Source organism: Chaetura pelagica, unplaced genomic scaffold (assembly GCF_000747805.2).
Source record: "Chaetura pelagica isolate M959 unplaced genomic scaffold, ChaPel_1.0 scaffold565, whole genome shotgun sequence".
Classification (NCBI taxonomy): Eukaryota; Metazoa; Chordata; class Aves; order Apodiformes; family Apodidae; genus Chaetura; species Chaetura pelagica.
Genome location: NW_009953388.1, coordinates 301,088 through 322,851, shown reverse-complemented (window position 1 = coordinate 322,851; position 21,764 = coordinate 301,088). Strand labels below are relative to the sequence as shown.

Sequence of the window (21,764 nt, the reverse complement as noted above, 5' to 3'; positions counted from 1 at the left end):
CATGCAGTTCTGGTGTCCCTGTTCGGGGCATGCCACCTCAGGCTGTATGGGCAGGCGTTCCTGCATGCATGGAATTAGCTGTGTTTCCAGCACTTCCTCAGAGACTGTTACCTTTTTTCTTTCTTTTTTTTTCCTTTTTTTTTTTTTTTTTTTTAATAATTTCATCCTGTTGTGTAAGGAAAGCCTGAACTACAAACATTAAAACAAACTCAGGGTCAGTTTTAAACAACTTTGAAATTAACAAAAGAAAATGCTATTTGTACCTAATGTCTAATTAATACATAGAATTTAAATCTCTGTAGCAAGTAGTTTTCATGGCATTTTTTTCAGAGAGGCATCTACCATTCTAGATAAGAACCTATCTACAATTATATTAAATGAGAAATAAGAAATATGTCCATTCCACATCATTCAGAGTTTTTAAAGCAGAATTTAGATCGTTTTCATGCATTAAAAAGAAGGCTCTAATTAGCAGCACTGTTCCCAGGAAGAATCACTTTACTGACAATATCTTTACTAATAAGGATGATAGACATTTGCTTTTTAATCACAGTTAATCAGAGTTATCTGTAAAAACTATTTATAAGGTTTTCATGAACTGGCTGAAGAAAACCTACTCATTAAAGAGATGTGAACTGTATGTTTTTTGATTGAGCAGGAGGCACATTTGGAGCTCACAAGATTTACTATATTAAAAGTCAGCTGGGAATTGCATAACTCATGCAAGTGGAACAGATACAGATACTGTCAACACCTCTTCATAAAAAGAATATGATGCTGCAGTTGCTTATTTAGGGCAACACAGTGCATTAATTTTATATGTACAAGATAAAACACAGGCAGTAAATGTTTTTATCCTTCCTAAAACTAGAGTATCCTTTGTCTGGTATTGTGCTAACTGCACTTTTTATGCTAAAATAAAAACAACTTTTACCAATAATTCTACACACAGGGAAATACACACAAGTACATTTGTAGCAAACATGCCAGTTTCTGAGTCTCCCTTTCACAGGTATGCACACAACAATACAACATCTAGCTTCCACTCCTTTAGTTACAACTTTTTGATACCACATCACTGCATTCCATCACCCTTTGGATGGAAGTCCAACCACTCTTTGGAATAAAAAGCCTTACATGCTCCTGCAGCACTTGATTACCATGTATATGTTCATGCAAATCAATCAATCAATTAACCTAGCCTAGAATTCTCACTCAGCCATGCATGAAATCATAGCCACTTAAAATTATTACTTTATTTTTAGGAGCTTTGTTTCTGTACATTGGCAGTAAATGCAATACCTTTTGCAGTGCCTCTTCTGTTTTCTCAGGGTTTGTTTTGAGTGCTTGGGAAGCATCATTCATTGGTATAGGCATGAATCTCAAAGTATAATTCCTAAAGAGAAAGAAAATATTTCTTTAACAGTAAAAGTTAACCTATTTCCTGTATCTCTTTACGAAGAATAAAACAGAAAGGGGAAAATGCATCTAGCTTGTTCATGGAAAGTACCAAGAATGCATTTTTTGCATTTGTAAATGGACTAATGGGAGGCATGCATGTTCCTTTTTGCTGACAATTCTTCTTTGCCACTAGACAGAGGTGAAGATTTTTAAAAGCAGAAAATGCAGTTAAGTGGCCAGTGCCTGGTGGCTGTCAATTAAAGACCTAGCTGTTCTCTGTACCTTTTGGCACAAGGCTGGATTACTTTTCCTGTATCAAAAAATAATTGGGAGTGTCAGTGCCTGCTGGTAATTCTATTCAATCTAAATCTAAATGGAGGATTTCAGTAACAGATAGAGAGCTGCTAAGAGACCAAGTTTTGAAAATTTAGTATTTAATAACTTCTTGTGTTTACAACAATTTGAAGACACTTGCTCAATTTTTAATAAAAGCTGACAAAACAACTGTAGCACCTCCCCATTGCTTTATACAAACAATGACTCCCTGCATTTTACTTATTTGTTCACAAAATATTTCTGTAGCTTTGTTCATCTGCTGCAACATGAGAATAAAGACAGGGTTTTGGTCTTGACTCAAAATTGTATTTAAACTTTGAGAGCATAACTTGGCTAGCATGAGACAGTTAAACCTAAAATGCTACATACAGAGTATGTGTGTGTGTGTGTTCACACACCTTCAGGTTTGAATAAATGAAAACAAAAAGGAGCAGGAAGTTCTTAAAAATAGGAAAGGAAATTCTGCCTATTTTCAATTTTCAATTGGATTTCCTGCAAACATCTCTTCCTCCTCCTTCAGCTGTCTGCAGTAGTCCCACTAATTGTCTGTTCCTATTCTACCCAAAGCTTCCTAAATATGGCTGGAATCCTCTTTTTTTGTGCACTTTAAATTGGGTAGTTTCAACAGAGTCAACTGCATTTATTTCAATGGACCCATCCCTCACTAAATGCACTAACTACAATAGTAGTCCTTAACTACTGTGAAACTCCATGTTTTTTTCACTTCCTATCTCACCATTTGCTTAGCCAGGCAAAACAGCACACCCTGAAGGACAGTGGGACTTCTGAACTGCCAAACAAGCTGATTCCTCATTGATACTACCCAACATTTTACCTGAAATGATAATGGAAGTTTTCTACTTTTCTTCTCCATGTAAAACATGCACATGTATAGCTGTCAGTGGCAGGCAGTTACTCGTGGAGTCAGCAAGGTCCCTCTTCTTCCCCAGTGTCCAACTGCCTTGGCTGCATCACAGATAGAAAACTAACTTTTCTTTCCAGCTGTCGTATCCCACAAAAACACTATGCCTACTACACAGGCCCTGGTATGTGTCCTCATGTAATACTAAACAGCAAATAATTGGCTGTCTGCCAGCATGGGGACAATTTTTAAATGTCAGAGATACCAGGCTCAAAGACAGTAATTACAAAACTTGCTGATTGCCTGGCTACTACCTGGCAGGTGGGGTATTTATTTAGTTGAAAAGAAACAAAGGCAGATTTCCAAGGATCTCTGCAGCTGTTTGACATTTAGTGCATCACATTCACTGAAATCTGTAATTGCCAGCTCTCGTGCTAATAATTATATGCTAAATTCAATTCAGTGAAAGGTGTAGTGCACCCTGCCTCACACACAGACACAGACACACATAGAGAGGAAGGGGGTAAAATGAAAGGCAAGATCTCTCATGGGCACACAGTCACAGAGGCAAAACCTTAAAAGGCCACTGCCCAAAAGAAGGCTCTGTACTTGGTTTCCTTTCAGACAGACAGCATGGTATTGGAATGCTACTTTAATTTTCATCTAAGAATTAACCAGATGTTAGGGGGGAAAAAATTGAAGAATTTAAAGCTCGCTTTTCAACTTTGATCATCAGAGCAATATTTATCTTCACACTTCAACTTTTCTCTGTCTCCTTTGAAGTCTAAAATGTTCTTCCATTCTCCTTTTTATTAACGCTCCACTTGTCTGTTGCAACACAGCACATTTCCCTGCAAACTCAATAATCCAGTAATTTCATAACACATTAATACTCTCAGCAAAATATCTATATTTAAAGGATGTTAAATATGAGAGAGGTGCTCAGAGACTCAAAGGATGTCTCAAAAACCTCCTGTCTCCCCCTCTACATGCAGCATGTCCTCATTTTATCACATTTTCTTTCCCTTGTAGTAACTTCTGCTTCATTCATGACATACACTCTCTGCTGCAGTGATGATTTTACTATTTTTTTTTAAAGCAGGAATAAGACCATCTGTTTTGCAAGCTTGGGTATGTGAATTTTATGTCACTGCAAATGTCTCTAACAAATCCCAGTATTTCCCAGGAGATTTTAGACCTAAGCTATTTCTTCAATCTGTCCATGCAGAAAAAAAATAAATCATCCTGAAATGCATACAGGGCCATACCAGAGGGTTCTCCAACTGAATGGGCTCTGGGACACAAAGCCCATAAGCACATGCTTACTTTCATATCAAAATTACTGAGACACAAAACCCTCTTTAGTGGCCAGGTTGAACAGGATGCCCACTGTTCTCAAATGCTCTCCTGAACCAACACCTGTACAGAACTCTACAGAAGATCCTCTCACATGGGCTGGCTGGGACACCCTTGGGACAACTCTGCCAACAGCCAAGCTGGAACAACAGTTCTCTTTAAGAGAACAACATTTTCACACAACTTTAAGTAGATGAAGGAAAGCTGGGAGGAGAAGGAAAAAACCCCAATCTTCCGATTACTTCAGCCTGTCTTAAAGTCTGCTACAATCCCTCCCAATTCTCCTCAGCCTCCTCATCATACTACAAAAGCCTAGCCTTCTTTTATGTGGTTTACTATATGACTATATTTCTTAAGAACAAACCCAAAACACCACACACAACACACACATACCCCCAAGCATCTTCAGTATATTTAATTTAATTTTGATCAACAACTCTTTCCTACAGAATATAAATAATTTCATGTATTTTTAGGAAACATATGATGCAGGATGCTCTCAATAATGTCTTTGACATGGACTGTTTAAAGGCTAATTGTTTTCAGCCAATACTAACAGCCTTTCCCTTTCAGTGTACAGCTCTGTTGCTTGAGGCTTAGTTTATGGTATTATCATTGGTTTAAACAATTTTAAAATATTAGATGAGACATCAAGTGACCTCAGCTTCCAAGCTAAATAAATGAGATGTCACCTCAACAAAGTGCAATGTTACACCGTTATCTGTAGGATTTTTTTTCTTTTTCTTCTACTTCAGTGATTTGCTTTTGCCTTAGGATTTCCTCCTCCTTTGCATTTACTTATCCCAGAACTTCAGAAAAGTAAAGTTGAGACTAACCAGAAAATAAGCATATTTTATTTTCTATCAGACTTTCTCATAAATGTACAAGCTATCAGTCTCTAAAAGAGAAATATCTGCAAGCTGACAAATAACATTTGTGAATTATCATTCACTACTATAAATGGAATCACTCCAAGATGATTTGCTAAATCATACACCATTCATACAATTTCCCCATCAGTGCAACTGAATTAATTTTAAAACTAAGTATGCAAGATACAACAGTTTCATAAAACAAGTGACTTCATAAGCTCTAGCCTCATGATCCCCCTGAGGGTTGAGATGCTCCCCTAAGTAGCTACACAGTTTTGCAAGACTGCTTGTCTAGAAACTAACAATTGTACGTTACCTTCACCCTCTAAAGAGAGCATTTGTTCCTCTTTGTGGGATGTAATGACATGAAACAACCACAACTGCTGCTTAATTTAAATCTGTACTTTTTCTCTATGAAGAATAGTAATAATAACACGTAAAGAAATGTGACTGAGATGGAGAGAGATGAAAGTCATTTCACATCTATCACTGGTAACAGATGCAACTGTGAGTAAGCTCAGGGAAATAAAATGACCCAGACCACAGTGATTGGATGAACAGTTGCAGTTCCTGAGATCATCGCTATTAGTTTCAACTTGCTGGGAGAAAGAAAAAAACAGTCAGACCATAAAGGCATGCTGCAGTAATTTCCTCTTATCATATATAGCTTCATTCACTGACTAGAATAGAATTTCTGCATGCTATCAACGCAAGAAAAGGGAGAAAAGGGAAAATACTTTCAAATTCAGAATTTTAACGTTAATAGCAGAACTCAATGGTCTTAATGCTGACAGAGCATGGATGAAGGAGCCACAGAGCTTTTCTCCTCCATTTTGAAGGATGTGAAGTGATCCATTTTCCTTTACATTAAATACCCTGATGCTTAAAACTGCCAGTACCTCAGCATCTTCAAATCATATAGACCTGCAGTGAGAACTGCAGCTATTCAGATTCCAGATTTAAGTCTTTGGACCCTTTATCAGTCATTCTATTGCTTGAGAACTTACTTTTCCAGTGCCACAGCTATGTCCTGGAAGCCCTGTGCAGTGATGTTATTTTTGTCCCATATTACAGTTCTGAGAGGTGGAAGGGAAAACAAAGACACACAAAAAAAAATGTTAAACAAGAACCACTGAGTAAATCTATACTGAAACTTTGCATATAGGAACAAGACAGTGCTGCATGTTCAAAATTGTAACATGGAAGGCAACATTTAAAAAACCTGTCTCTAGTTATATGCTAAAACCTTGAAATGACAGAAGTTAGGGACAAAGATACTATAAAATTAAGTTCACATTTCTTTAAAGAAATGTCTCTGTGCTATATTTTCCACCATTAAGAAAAAACATAACTTTAACATAAACAGTTAATAAAAAGATTTGGAGATAAAATTCCAGCTTTTTCCAGAAATAGCATAAAAAGTAACATTCAAATGCCTGCTTTGCAAGCTCACACTGAAAAAGAAGAAAACAGCAGTAAGTGATCAATCTCTTCTCTACATAGGCTATATGGCTACAGTTATAGAAAAAGGTATTAAAATTTCATGCTGATTGGTGGTCAAACTTTGCAGGCTACTCTATATTCAATCCTGTACTAGCTTATTATACAGTTCTATGATTCCACACACAACATAACTAGCTGTCAGTATAAGCCATTAGGTTAGGTGCATAAATTGCAGCTCTTTTGAATACACAATAGTGATAGGAGTGATCAAGCCTTCCTCCTCCTCCCCCAGTTTAGACCACTCAAGCAGACTGCCTGGCAATTTGCAAACACATGTTCAAAGATCTCATTAGTAGTCAGAGGAGACAGTCAAGCAGATAAATCTTGCTTGCAAGAGCACTAGTTCTAGCTGTTTTTAAAATTAAAGACACAAACCCAAAGATTTCTGGTGTTAAAGGAAAAAAAAACCCAGCATAGATGGCAGGGTTTCACAGGTATTGACACCCTTCTGGTGTTGCAGTTACTCCTTTGTTTTTTAGATGGAAACACAGAAGAAGTAAGAGAGGAAGAGAGATTCTACACCCACTTCACATAGATCAGATATACTTGGGGTCAAGTCTTGGATATTTTTGTCATTGGAAAGTGTGTTTATATTTCTACCTAGATGTGATTTTACAACATTTTAGGCAGAGCCAGTTACCATTGCATTATAAAGTTTGTAATCACAGCACAGACTGTGGTGACATTATGTGAACTGTCACATTCTGTGTACTGTGGAAGATTTCAGTTTGCCGTTCTGAAAACTGTCAAGGCTTTATCTCTTCAGGTACTATGGTCATTTCAGGTTAATACATTCAATAAACCTAAACCACTCTCCAGTGTTTTCTTGACATTTTCAATATTCAGCCTGGGCATAGCAACACAAAGACCAGGATCCCTGCTTCTAAACAAAATACCCAGGACTGTTCTGGGAAATTTCTTATTCTCCAGGAAACAAATGCTTGGAGACAAAGCACCAAGTGGTTTCTTCACACAGACAATACACTGAGGAAGGTTCATCTGCACAGTCTGACAAGAAGAGGAGTGAGGAATAACTTTCCTGATGATGGTAACATATTTAGAGATCACCATCCAGATTCATGCTGATTGAAGGTTTTACTGTTGGCAAATCACATGCTGGATAGATAAAAAGTGATACTCTCAAGCCATCAGTGCCAGTCATGTGCTAAAAAGCAGTGAAGTTTGTCAGGCAGATAAAGTTGCAGAGAAGAGATGCCAAGGTCCATCAGCACTGTAGGCAGGGGAGAGTGGAAGGAGGGATGGTCCATGCTGCTTACCTTCTGAATTTCACATGCTCTTAGTTCTCCTACAAACTGATATCCAGAAGACAAAGAATAATTTACTTTAGTTTCCCACCCAAGTACCAGAATTTTCTCTGCTGGGAAGGCCTCCAGTAGAAAAGAGAGAGCAGAACAGAAATGAGCAGCTAAGCACTGGAACAGGAATTCCTGTACTTCGAGATCTTCACAACCTGTCTGGTAATGGCCCTGAGCAACTTCATATACCTTTAAAGTTGGTCCTGCTTTGAGAAGGACATTGGATTAGATGACATCCAGAACTCTATTACAAGGTAATTTCTTCTATGACTCTAGAAAACTCACAGCTCTCTGTGTCAACAAGGTGTCTTTCTGTTTACATTTAGAAAATGTCATTTTCTCCAGTTTCAGTTATGGAAATGTTTTTGCAGAGACAATTTGCTTATATTCTCTTGTTGGTTTTGGTTGGGTTTTTTTTTATTTATTTATTTTTCTTCAAGAAAAAAAGGATAAGAATCTTTCCAAATGGAGACACTATGAAGTGGCTGCACCTGAAGAGAAACAGCTTAAAAATCAACTTCAGTATTATGAAGACATTATATCTTTTACTGCAAATACACTTCCCTTACCTGAGCTTGGTGTTTATCTGTAGGGCTTTTGCCAGCATCTTTGCTCCCATATCTCCCATTGCATTTCCACTAATATCCACTTTTGTAAGAGAAGTATTGCTGCCCAAGGCATTAATAATGATGGTGACCTCAGTCTTCAGCTTGGAATCTGCGAGGGACAATGACTGCAGAGGCTGTGGAGCACAGAAAAGGCACTGATAACAGCAATTGATAATGTACTCCTTTCTCAAATAGAAATAAAAAGAAGTTTTTAGTTCCCCAAACTTTGGGAGACAGCAGTAAGCATAAAAAGAGTTATTTCTGTGTTTGCTGAAGTTCCTACAACACTTGATAAATTTGGAATCAACAACTTGCAGCACAGGTATCAAACACATACACACACACAGATTAAGTTGCCTGAAAAAGAAATAAAATGACAGTGCCTCCAGTTTCTGGTATCCTATTAAGTACAGAATACAGCAGGAACCTGAAAAGAGGCAAGACAGCAACAATACAGCTTCACAATACAACTTCTAGTGTCCAGTGGGTTTTGCTTAGCCAGCATACTTCCCTGTCAGTGAGAAATAAAAATCTCACACTCCCCTCCTCTCCCTCAGACTGAGAGCTTTATCCAAGGCAAATTAGGATCTTTGACATTGTTAAAACCAATTCCTTTGTCTTATTATTGTTATTTCACCTTCAGGAGTGATTTTGTCTCTCTGTTTCTTCAACTAAGGGCATGGATATTTGAGAGGAAAGAGAGAAAACTAGCAGGTCTGAAATGAAAAGCAGTAAGAAGAGTATCTATTACAATGAGTAAACCAATGGATGATATCCACTGCAATATTTTCATGTAAGTTTTTCTCTTCTATACTATGTTAAGCTGCACCTTCTTTACTGGCCTCCTGCAAGTCACGCTCCAAAAATTAAGAAAACCTCTTAAAATTGCCTGCATTCCCTCCATTCTCAGTGTCCCAACACTCAATGGCAGGAGCTCAAGGACTGCAGTCTACCTATCATCATGCCTTGCAGTGCTATTACTGCTGCTAAAGTTGTCATTTGTTTTTGCTAATGTGTAAGAACTCCAAAAACACTTCTCTTGTGTGATTTCATACAGAGGAGTGTATTGTCATTATACACCCAAGGAAGGCATGTATTGGACAAGGAATTTTTCAGAGCCTAAAATCTCAAAATAGTCACTATGGGAAAATCAACAATGTGTAAGGATGAACCATGGTACCCACATCAGATGCCTAAAGCTCAGATTAATATAAATAAACCAACTGAACTGTGTACACCTTCCAGGGTCCAGGATGCTTGCGTGGTACCTGCTATACATTGGGACTTTTGCCTCCAGACACCACTGGATTACAGTGATAACCAAAAAGCTTGGAACAATAAGGAAAGCACTTAGGAACTGCATAAAAAATTGGAAGCACATCAGATTTATAATTAAACAGTCTAACCCTAACATAAGCCACATGCTGGTTTTATTTTAAGTAGAAGCTATTAAACTACTATGTTAGTGCCCTTAATCTGTGCTTCCCCGTTTTATTATATTATGCACCCTAAAGAATGTTAGCATTAGAATGGCATTTAGAGCTATTGGTACAACTTTGAGAAGACCTCCTGTGAGAGATTCACAGAGAAGCAGCACTTGTACAGAAATCACCAGTAAACTTGTGAAAATGAAGTTTTTCAGTTTGTCATTGTGTCACTTTAGAAAGGGTCAATCAAGTACCTTAGCTAGAAGCGTTCCCTCCCACATACCAATTTTTTTAAACCTCAAATATTCTCCCTGGAATGGATTTCTCACCTTTTGAATTTCGATACTCTGACAAAACAGTATGTGATTGAAAATGCTTCTGCACTGTGCTCTGCAAGGATTGACACCTACACTTCATTCCTACCATGTGCGAAATATACATCTAGCACAGTAAAGTACCTACTATACTAGCAGTGTCTTTGAAGTGGATAAACTGCTAGTTTTCTTGCACAGCTGCCCTGGTTTGCCCTGAATGCAAACTATAATCAGAATGTAACTCTGTGGGATTAAACATACAGGTTGCTGAACAGGCATTAAATTATCTGACCATTACATAAAAAACCCAACCAAACAACAACTAACAAAAAACCCCACCAAAACTTAATAGTTGATATTGAGAACACAGAAGTCTGACAAGCACTTCAGTATCCCTGCTGCAGAAAATAGGTACTTTGCCAATACAGTGAAGATGTCTTAATATCATCTTATTAAGGAAGAGCAATTCTTAAAGAATAGAATTATAAATTGTATTATTGTATGCATCGATTTTGTCATACTCCTGCTTCAAAACATTTAAGAATTAAATCAAGAAAAAAAAAAGAAAAAAAAGCAATCCTGTGAAAAAGGACCTGGGGAGTCTTAGTGGATAACAGGCTCCACAGGAGTGCACAGTGAGCTGCAGTGGCAAAGAAAGCCAGCAGGATGTTGCGCTGCATCAACAAGGGCATCACCAGCAGAGATAAAGAAGTCATCATCTCGCTCTACTTGGTTCTTGTCAGACCACATCTGGAGTATTGTGTTCAGTTTTGGTCCCTGTTCTACAAGGAGGAGGCAGACAGGCTGGAGAGGGTCCAGAGAAGGGCCACAAGGATGATCAGAGGACTGGAGGCCCTGCCATATGAGGAGAGGCTGAGAAAACTGTGTCTGTTCACCTTTAATCAGGGAGACCTTATTACAATGTACCAGTACTTAAAGGGTGGCTACCAAGAAGATGGAGACTCCCTATTTACAAGGAGTCACATGGAAAAGACAAGGGGTAATGGGCACAAGTTGCTCCTTGGGAGATCCCAATTGAACACAGGAGGTAAATTTTTCACCATGAGGACAGTCAACCACTGGAATAGTGTCCCAAGGGAAGTGGTAGATTCCCATACGTTGGATACTTTTAAGTCTCAGCTGAGCCATTTCATATAAACTACAGTATTACCTGGAAAGGTTGGACCAGATGATCCCTGAGGTCCCTTCCAACCTCACATTCTATGAAAAATGCTAAAAAAATCCTTAAAAGGCCAATTCTGAAAAAAACACTCATTTAAAAACTAAAGCTACTCAGCACTGTAGTAATTCACTGCATGTATGCAAGGCTGACTGCCACTCTGAGTAACAGTACACTGTGCCTCCTGCAGTGTAACATCTACTTTTGCAAGAAGAATAGAAACAGCACAGTAAGCATACACCTCTGCAATACTATTAAGAATACATTATAACACCCTGCACAGTACTGCATCCACTTAAAAAGAGAAAAAAAACCAAACCAAATAAAAAGCCAAATATAAATATAACATTCTTGTCTATACTTAGCACCTGGAAATTGTTAGTGTTTGTGATATTACCACTGCTTTAAATTGTGTAGAATTACATTTGCATCTAGTTGTATTTTTACAGTCATGAAACCAAGCTATTGATTGGTTAAATCATTTTACTCACGACTCATGCTAACACAGCAACAAATCTATTTAAAGTGTGTATAAATACATGAAGAAGCATTTGGCATATTACTATTTTAGATGAAAGCCTCTCGCTTCAGCTTCCCATGCAGACAATTCATGGAAAAAATGTACCAGCCTACAGGCAATACTGATCAAGCAGCAGGCTTTGGGCAACAGCACATCCTGCTCTCTCCAATCTCACCCTTACTTTTTCATGTTCTACAGCAGTAAATGCATAGACATGGCAGAACAAGGACCACATCATTTGGGATTCAAAACCAAACCAAAATACCTATAAACTTAACATAATTTTCTAAGCTATCTCAGGGCAGAGTGAGGACCATTCAGTTATATGCAACAAATGCTTTTCCCATGGTGCTATTAAAGAGTCTATGTCCTCAACCCTTTAGCTGCCAGGAGATGCTTCAGGTTGATTTTAGTACCTGGTGAAACAGAACCAAGCAAGATTCCTTCACTGAAGAGGATTATCAAGAAAAAACAAAACATAGGAGAGAAGAAACAGGTTAACACCAACAGGATCACATGCTGTATCCCAAACGTTAATGCATGACATGAAGGAGAGGCAGTTATTTCAAGTACCTAAATAAAGTAACTATTTCGTGGATTATGTCATTATAACACTGTTTGTAAACATGATGAATCTACACAGTGTGTTAAGTGGGTTAGCTTGGGAAAGACACAGTGAGGAAGGATGAGAGGAGCACATATCTGACCACTGGATTGGGGCAATGGCAGGACTGGACTGATGGCTGCCATTGCCTATGGGCTGAAAAGAAAAGGAGCACAAGAAGTTGAAGCTGATGATTTCAAGAGAGGAAGAGTTGTGAGAATGATACATCCAAAATGTAGCAGCTGCATTTTCTCTGTCCTGGAAGCATCACAAACAGAAGCCAGAAAGATAAACAGAAGGTTGTGACACTTAATAGGCACAAGAAGGTGAAAGTTGGAATGGTTTGGATACTAACGCACAGAGTGTGTTGAAGAGGTGTTTTAAGATATGGTCTGAGTGGGAAGAAAAGTTCACCTGCAACTGAGTAAAGAGATGAAGGAAATTGAGAAAACATATACTAAATTACATTTGCTTGTGATTAATGAGGAGAGAAGGGGAATACAGCCCTGAACCATTTCCTTTAGAGACAGAGTAGAAGGAGGTGGGTGGTCACACACCACAAAATGAAAAGGCCAGTTTGGTACAAGAAGTAATACAGACATCTACCAATACACTCCTTAGCACAATCATCCATCTGACTTTTCTAAACAAGGACTTATTGCTCTCATTACATGTTCCAATTCAATTAGATTCAGCTCTGGTATGCCTATGCAGCACTTCAGTACATCACTGATATCCCATGTTTTAAAGAATCAGGTGAGGAGGTAAGCAAAGAATCAAGAAAAAAAACAGTACCACGTATCTCATTTAAGAGGACACAGGGAGAAGAGGACTAGCTTAACACATTACTTCAAATAGCAACTAAGCAGTAAGAAAAGATGAACACAGAATATAGGTCTAATGACCTTGTGTGGAAGGAGACTTTGGAAACCCTGGTAAAAACTGTTCCACTGAACTACAGGGTGCAGACAGAGATGGGAATAGAAAACAAGAAAGCAGTTAGTGTGGAGGCCATGAACGTGGAGGTGAGACAATAAGGACAATAGGAACAGCAGGTGTTAGACAACTGAAATCTACAGTCAGCTATTTGTGGAGAATGAAGAAAGCATAGCTTGCTTGATACTTGTATGGGGAATGAAGGAGAAAGAAAGGACTAAGAATAGATTAATATAGATTGACAAGCATGAGACTAACAAAGCATCTTAAGACTCCCTTATAGCCAGAACTAGGATGCCAATGAAGGCAAGAACACAAACCCAACCACAGAAGTATTTCAGAATCAGGAGAGAAGGTGGAAATGAAGACAGTGGGCAAGGACCCCAGCAAGGCACTATGAAACAGTTTTATGAAATTGGTCCTGTGATTAATGGACTAGAAGTAAAAAATGGCATAGTGAAAAGCACTGCATCTTTTGAAGGAAAAAGTTCAGAGAAATCACTGTAATGACTTTGCCTTTTGTCAAGAAAAAAAACAAACAAAAAACTACACAAATATCCAAAACAGCTATCAGGAAATAGTGCATTCTATTAATTTAAAAAATTAAAACCAAAAAATCTGTTACTGAAGAAGTATCACCACCCAGAGGACACTACCACTCTAATCTCTCATCATGACAGTCTTTTTGAAAACTTGGGCCTACAGGGATGTACATCTTAGACCTAAAGCAACTAGGTTAAGCACATCCAACTATTTAGAGTTAATATTTTTCAACAAGCACAGATCCTAAGAAAATCCTATGAAGCACTGACCTACATGCTACACATAATCCAGATTATTAATGAAAAAAATCAAAACAAAAATGTTGGATGTATCTGTGCAGGATCATGATCAAATCTTATGCAGCAAATTAACACAGTGAAGAAAATTACCAGAAATAGGCTGTGAGGGTACAAATACACATGATGATAGTAGGGAGAAAGATACTCACTGAATCCTCGTCTTGAATCATCTGAACTAAATTATCAAGTACTGGAGTGAGATTTCTGAGGGAAGAAAAGTTAGGAAGATGATGAAATCAGCAGCTTCTTCTCATCCATTTGGTTGTTATTTAAAAGAAAGAAAAGCCTTACTTGGATTTCATGTTGTTAAAGTTTTTGCCTAATGCCAAGTGTCTTATCGATCGGTTTTTACTAAGCCAGACTACAAGGGTTGAGAGGTCAGATTCTAGGCCTGTAAAGAATCAGATTAGATTAAGAATTAAAACACATTTTCGCAAAAGACTCAGACAGGGTCCAATTATTAATGTTATATTCATTCAAGTAACTATATTAGTGTACTGACTTCCAAGAACTCTGGAAAAAAAAATACACTTTTTTTTTAAAAAATATATTTTTCTCCTTTTGCCTCTGTTTTTCTAAGACAATAAATGCTTTTTCTAAAATGAGCCCTTTGAATCTGAATACTATTCAGCCATTGAAGGCGATGCTCAAAAACACGGGCGAGAAATGTTGTCTCTTATCCATAGTCCAATCGCCCCAAGAGCGGGTCCTTGTATTGTCAGGCAGCCTTTAAGTTCCTTTGGGAATTTTGAGACCTATTAGCCTTAGTCTATTTAGTTGCAGTAGAGCTGTGTTCCAACAAGGTCTCAAGGCCTTCAGTTACAAAAAGACTAACATAACAGGCTATGAATAAAATGACCTGAAAACTAAGCCAAATTTTATTCTACTCCTGAGTAAGAAAAATAACTTGCTGAAGCATTCCACTAGTTAGGTTACAATGACTTAAGGTCCAGATCTGCAGGTTAATTTAGATATCAAATATCTAGTTATAGCATTAAATCTGTTTACATAAGTGGCCTGAGTCAGTAGCTGCAAAAGCTTTCCACATGCCAACTTATCCCACACCTTTCTTGGGCATTCAGCTGAACTGGGGGAATCTTTCTGAAATACTTCCACAGTTGGCTGTCAGAGGGCAAACACAGCAGGTGAATTCTTACATTCCATACATCATCAACTTGAATTTGCAAGATGAGAAGCCAGCTGGTATTCTCAGCTAGGATGCACACAGCCTCCAAAGCAGCAATAGTCCAAGACTTTCCCAAAGACTCAAACAGGCTTTCTCTCATCTGAAGCTGGTTGACTGTTTGCTCCAGATTTCCCTCTCCTGCTTCTTCAGTATCACATTCTCAGCTCTATTCTTTATCTGATCTTTCCTTTTCTTCTATCACCACATTTTCATTTCTCATTTAGCTTCTCATCCTTTTGTACTTAAACCCACTTTCCTCTAGATCTAATATCATGCTTGCTACCACCAATTTATTCTGCGGTGTTACATTTATCTCAAACAACATTAAATTTCTGAGGTTACAGTTAGTCTGTAAACATTTCTCACATATTTTATAGCAATAAGAGTTCTGTGTCTGAGAGATTTCTGTACCCAGTATGGCCAATAACCATAAAGCAAGAGTGACCATCCTTGATTACACCATGAGCTGAAAGAAAAAGTGTTTCTCAGATTCTGGAGTTGCAAAACCCTCCACTCCTGTTCTGTATACTTACCATTGTCTGAAATATCTAGGCTGGTGATATTGTGTATTTCTGTAATGCATCCTTCCAAGACTTGCGCACCTCCGGATCTTAACTAGAGACAAAACATCATCCATTTTTGCAAACTAATTATGGTTGCAAGATCACACAGAAAACAGTGGTAGAAGCTTTGTGAATACAGAAGGCACTATCAGAAGCAAAACCAGCAGAAACAGAAGTCACAGACATCAACATGACAGCCTATGCACACAGTCCTCCTAGTCTCATCCTTTGCTCTCACTATTTGCATATAAATGAGAAAAGGGACTCTCTCTTAAAACTACTGCTAAGCAGTTTAATCAGGGCAATGTTCAAAAGGTACAGACACAAAGAATCCTTAGGACTTGTTCCAGGCAGTGACTGCAGGACATTGGTGGGGATTCTCTGCGTGAAAGGGCCAGGACATTTCCAACATCCAGTGAAATAAAAACTTAAAAACTTAGCCCAGTCTATAAGCATGCAACACTGTCACCCTTGAAAGCCACTAGAGTCAGGGCTTATAGTGAGAATCTTCTTTCAGCTCTTAGCGCAATGCTAGCACGCTCTGATGAAATATGAGTAGCAAATCAAATTTTAAAATAAAAATTCAATGAAATTATGTTCCCCTATCACCGGAAGTTTAAATAATCCAGTTGTAAAATGGCCCCAAAAGACCATGAACAAGAGAAACCAGTAATTTCTCTTATTCTTAATATAAACATAGGCATAAATGAGAAAAAACAGCAACAATAACATAAATGCCTAGCTGGAAAGTATCAATTATTATATTCATAATCTGAAATATCAAATTAATATAAAAGAAAGTCTGGATTTAATGAAAAAAACCACAATGAAATGGCCTAAGGGAAAACATCAGCCTTAAGAATCAAAGTTATTAAAACTTGCATACTTATCTGCTAATTCTACTGAATTAAACAACTTCCCCCCCTCCCCCACCAAAGAGGCGTTTCCTTATTTCTTGCAGCTATACAAACTGTATAGAGTGCATTTCACTTTATGAATATCCCCAGATATTCATAAAGACTTCAGCAAGAAGGGAAAAGTTGTACAAAAATATTTATTTCTTACTTGGTTAAATATCCTGAATCGACCTGATGAAAATTCTGTCTTTAGTTTATTTTATCCTTGCTACAATTAAGTAACCACAAATGCCTCCTAGAAGAATTTCTCAATAAAAATTTGATTTGGCACTTTACAAAATTTTGAGATACGTGATTCGTTAACAAGTTGCTCAACAACTTGTCTGAGCATTTAAAACAGTGGTGGTCAAAGACAAAACATAAATCATAAGTCACATGTGGAAGTGCAAGAGATATAGAATATAAGGCCCTCTTCTGCATAAAACAAAGCCTACCTATCCTTCAACCTATCTTCCCAAGAACAGTCAGATTCAAGTCTGTATTTGGGCAATTTTAATTCAACTTTATTTTGCAAGAGCACTTGTAGTATTTGCTGTAAAAATGTCAAAATAATTCCGTTTTGCTCTGTGCTGCTCTCTCAGCGTGGCCCACCACAAGACAAATATACTACACAGAGTGTCACACCTCTTATTGCAGCATCTATAGAACTGGCAGATTACATGCAGTTTTCGATTGAATGTTGATAAGGTAAAAGTTCTATACGCTAAAATTATATTCACAGTAGATAAAATCCAAATGCTTATGCTATATATACTTTGAAGGCTGAAGTGGACAATTTTACAGGAACAGCTTTCAATCTTGTGCTGCTAACTCTATACTCAAAATCTTTAATGCACAAACATTTCATGTGCACAAACGGTGATGTTTATTTAATCTGAAGATGAAGACAGCCACTGGAATTTTAGGATCAAAATTTATTGCAACTGTATTTATATAAATTTATAAAAGCAGATATTAATTGAAGGGCTATTCATCAACATGGGCTGTGATGCTGAAAATAAATCCATCTCTGCAACATCTCCTATATGACATACTTACAAGAGTACAAATACAAGCTCTTATTCAGAAAATTAAGAACAACCCTTCAACAATTAAAAATGCCAAGTGTGTTCAAAGCTATGAGGCACCAATAGGTGAAGAGCAAACAAAGCTGCCTACTGATTTAACAATTAAGGTAAAGCGTGGAGGGTACTTACACAGTGACCAAGCTAAGGGAAGCAGAAAGGAAAAGAGTGAAATACATCAGTGCCGAGCAGGTAGAAATAAAAACGTAATTTTCATAGTAAAAATAATAATAATAAAACAACAAACAAGCAATATAAAATGATTAAGCTGGAGTTAATATATCAGAAAATTATGGGAGCAAATGAAAAGTGGTGGGAGAGAGACGGAACAGAGAGATTTATCCTTCCATAGTTGAGTACAGCTTGCTTGATGTAGGAAAGAGGAGGCCAAAGCTGGAGCATCAGCTTTGTAGCCTCCTAACAGTGTATGCTTGCAGGAACTGAGAGTAGTGCAGGTCACTGGCTCCAAGCTTCCCACAGCTCTGTCTCTGGGTGCAGCTTACCCACCCCAGATCACAGCAAGTCAGGGAGAGGTGGAGCAGGACCTTGCGGTGCTGGTGCCACTGAAAGTACTCCCAGCTCCTGGCACATCAGCTCCCCTGCCAGTGGAAGCATAACTTCTTTCCAAAGCACATGAGAATGGATAAAGCTCAGTGATGTGAAAAAAAAATGTGAAGGGAAAGATCTAAGGAAGAGCTGTCAGTTTGGAGGGACCAGCTACAGGAATGCAACACCATGAGTTGGGCATGACTCCTTCCTTCTGTCATGAGAGTCACCCACAACCACTTGTACTTTGGTGTCCAGCACTGCTAATCACTCCTCAACGGGCCCCTCTGTATCCTATCCTCAGGGTTACTTAATGAAAGGCTTATGTTTTCACTTCTGACAGCCCTCGTTGATTTACATGCTAATTTATACTCTCATTACTTATGTTTGTGTTTTATTGATTTATTCCTTTCAGGTTATGATTACAGGACTTCATTTTTATTACTTTAATTAGTCCTCTCTTTTCCTTCCTCCTCCTGAAAGAAAAATTATAATCTGTCTGATGTCTCTACTCAGAAGTCAGAAGCATGTGTACTTGACTTGAAAAGCTTTTCTATTTGGAATTTACATGTAATACTCTTCAAAGTAATGCCACTTTGAAATGTTCATCAAATCTCATGGTTTCTACTTAGAGGGAAATCACTGCATTTGAAGGGCACTTCCAGAACAATAAAAATTCAGGTGATGGACTTGAAAGATCTGCCTAACAAGTGAGAAGCTTTCTTTGCAGCTCAAAAAGGGTGGCCACTCAACTGCAGAAGGCCTAAGCAAAAAAACTGCTTTGTGTTGTTTTTGGCAAAAGTCTACATAGTTCTCCATGTAACTTTGCCTTACTGGTTCCCCAGGGTCCTGGCTGATCTTTTGTCACAAGCTGTAGCCATGCAGGTATCATCCTGCAGAGTATGGACAACCCTGAGAAACAGTGAACAGCAAAGCACAGAGAAGCAAGAGGGAGCAAGACACAGTGAATCACAATTGATTTTATTTATTCTGGAGATATTTAAGCCATTTGCACAGGGTGTCTCAAGTCAATGGTGTGCTTTGATCAGCTCTTACCAAAATCTCCTGTTGGCCTGAATTTATTGACTTTTTAGGAAAGCAGAATTTCTTCCAAGGTTAAAAAAAGCATACCTGCACAGAAAGGAAGCATGTCTCTGGTTCTGAAGGAAGACAATCAAACCACAGACATGTCTTCAGGGCATGCAGCTTCCTGTGAACCATTCACATCTGGGCACCTTGGAAAGTCCTGCCGCAGGGTCCTGTGTAATCACAGCACCAGAAAGCTTCTGCCAAGCAGCGAACAGGGCACTGGCTCAGTATCTAGAACAGCTTATGCTGCTAGGAGGGTTTTGCCAATCAGATGCTGCAGGTGCTTTTGCTGTGCTCATTATTTAGGATGATGCTGTAACACACAGCAACCGATTTTTACCACAACTGCTTCTCTAGGTTCTACAACTTTTGCCTACAGAGGAAGAATATCTCGCTCAGTGGATTTCACAGGAACTCTGATTCCACATAATTGCATCTTCTGAACATATCCTGATAAATATTCCTTACCTCACAGTTACTGAGATCTAAAGACACCTCCTTCAGATTGTGATTGCAAGCCAGGCCTAATAAAAGCGCTCTGAAAAAGATCAATTTTAGAACCATTTAAAAAAAAAAAGGCAGGTTTACATCATCATCCATCTAAGCAATCACAGGTTAATACACCTATAATGTGAAGAACCATTTAAAACCAAAACCACACCAGCTAAACAGTTCTTTTTAAAATGACAATGGCAGCACAAACCTGCCACGCTTAAAACACACTAGCAGCTTCAAAAACTGCAGGGATGCAAGGCTAATGAAGGAACCATAAAGCCAATGCTGCAACAACTTTTAATATGAGATGTATTTTCTTCATCTGCTTTCAAAGAGCATCAAACGCATACAAAAGGAGTCTTCTGTTGTACATCCAGACTAACTTTCTGATTTTCAAAAAGTCCAAGAAAAAATGGGGGTTGTAACATATGCAAGATGCAGTGCAGCCAGCCATTTCAGCTAAGCACAGTGCCTGTAACACTCAAATGCTGGATCATGTTCAAGTATCACACAATTCTCCATTTGTGCAACCCAATAAATATTTACAGATTTCAAAATGATATTCCCAGACAACGATGTCCTTTGTCTTTAGGCAAAACAGCAGAGAATTACAGCAATGACTGATCATGATTCCATAAATCCACCTTTAAAGCCTTACAGAAGCTTGTTTCCACATAAGCAAAACAGTGTATGTCTTAGAGAAAGAGCAAACACAATCTGTGTAAGCCTTCCAGTATCTTTAGAGTAGATGCTGGAACAGAGAAACAGAAGGATTGCTCCCCAAACTTCATTTCAGCCAAAAGCAAGCTAACAAAATTCAAATTACTGATGCATGGAGGAAAAAAAAAAAAACCAACAATCTGTTTTGCTAAGCCATTTGCCTATACACCTGCTGTGCAAGTGGTGTGTAGAAGCCATATTTAAAATATATGTGCCCCAGGAAGGTTTTTCATGTAAAGCTATTTTTATCTACTCTGCAGGTATAAATGTTAAGTAGATCCTCACCATTAACAAAGGCAATTACCATGTGCATATTTACTTCTTAAGCTACAAATATGCAGACTTTGAAAAAAAGGTGAAATATCAGCAACTGTTTTTACAAGTTTTTAGATGATCCTTGTCTATATTTCTTTCCCAAACATGCTTTTATTCAAGCTTTATCTGTCTGATTACAACTCTGCAAAGAACTTCTGAAACATCTTGATGCAACCTAAAAAATACAGTGCAACCATAAAAAAATGCAGATTTAAGAGACAGTGCTGCTTCAAATGTATGCTCTTCACAGGAAGAAAAAAAAGGTTGGGTTTTTTTTCCTCACCTGTTAACTCATCCTTAGGAAAATCTCATGATTTCTCAATTCTTTGTCATGAAAAATCACTAGCATTCAAAAGCACTGAAGGCAGACATAATTATACTTAGTAACCACGTTTAAATCCAACACATGGCAATACATGGAAAGGTCTTGTCAGCTATGGTACATGGAGAATGCAAGAAATGGCCTTGTAATCAGCATTTGCATGAGAAGCATATCAGAGACTTGTTGTTATAGCACTGACAGATCACAAGACAACTTTTGGCAACGTCCGTAAATGAACAAAACCACCAACATACACTTGAGCAAAACAAAACAAACAAAAAAAAAAAGAGTATAAACTGTTCCACTTGGTTAAAAAAAAAAAAAAAAAAAGCTATCTGTGATGGAATATTCGCGTGTACTCAGTTATGTACATGAACTAAAAGCAGTATGGCTTCATTAACAAACACCTTTCCTGAAAGGCCTGACTTTATTAACAGGTCCATCACTGTACAAGCAAGTTCATCTCTTTC

At 38.0% G+C, this 21,764-nt stretch overlaps 1 protein-coding gene across 1 annotated transcript in view; it reads right to left on the bottom strand.

Moving 5' to 3' along the window:
• Nucleotides 1-21,764, bottom strand: part of LRRC16A (leucine rich repeat containing 16A) — a 116,703-nt gene that overhangs the window by 57,422 nt on the left and 37,517 nt on the right. The window contains exons 17-23 of the mRNA XM_009998292.1: nucleotides 19,911-19,980; nucleotides 15,797-15,878; nucleotides 14,369-14,468; nucleotides 14,227-14,281; nucleotides 8,216-8,388; nucleotides 5,835-5,903; nucleotides 1,303-1,396 (exon numbers count right to left, since the gene is read on the bottom strand). Coding sequence (XP_009996594.1) covers nucleotides 1,303-1,396; nucleotides 5,835-5,903; nucleotides 8,216-8,388; nucleotides 14,227-14,281; nucleotides 14,369-14,468; nucleotides 15,797-15,878; nucleotides 19,911-19,980 — 643 coding nt within the window. The remainder of the gene's footprint in view (nucleotides 1-1,302; nucleotides 1,397-5,834; nucleotides 5,904-8,215; nucleotides 8,389-14,226; nucleotides 14,282-14,368; nucleotides 14,469-15,796; nucleotides 15,879-19,910; nucleotides 19,981-21,764) is intronic.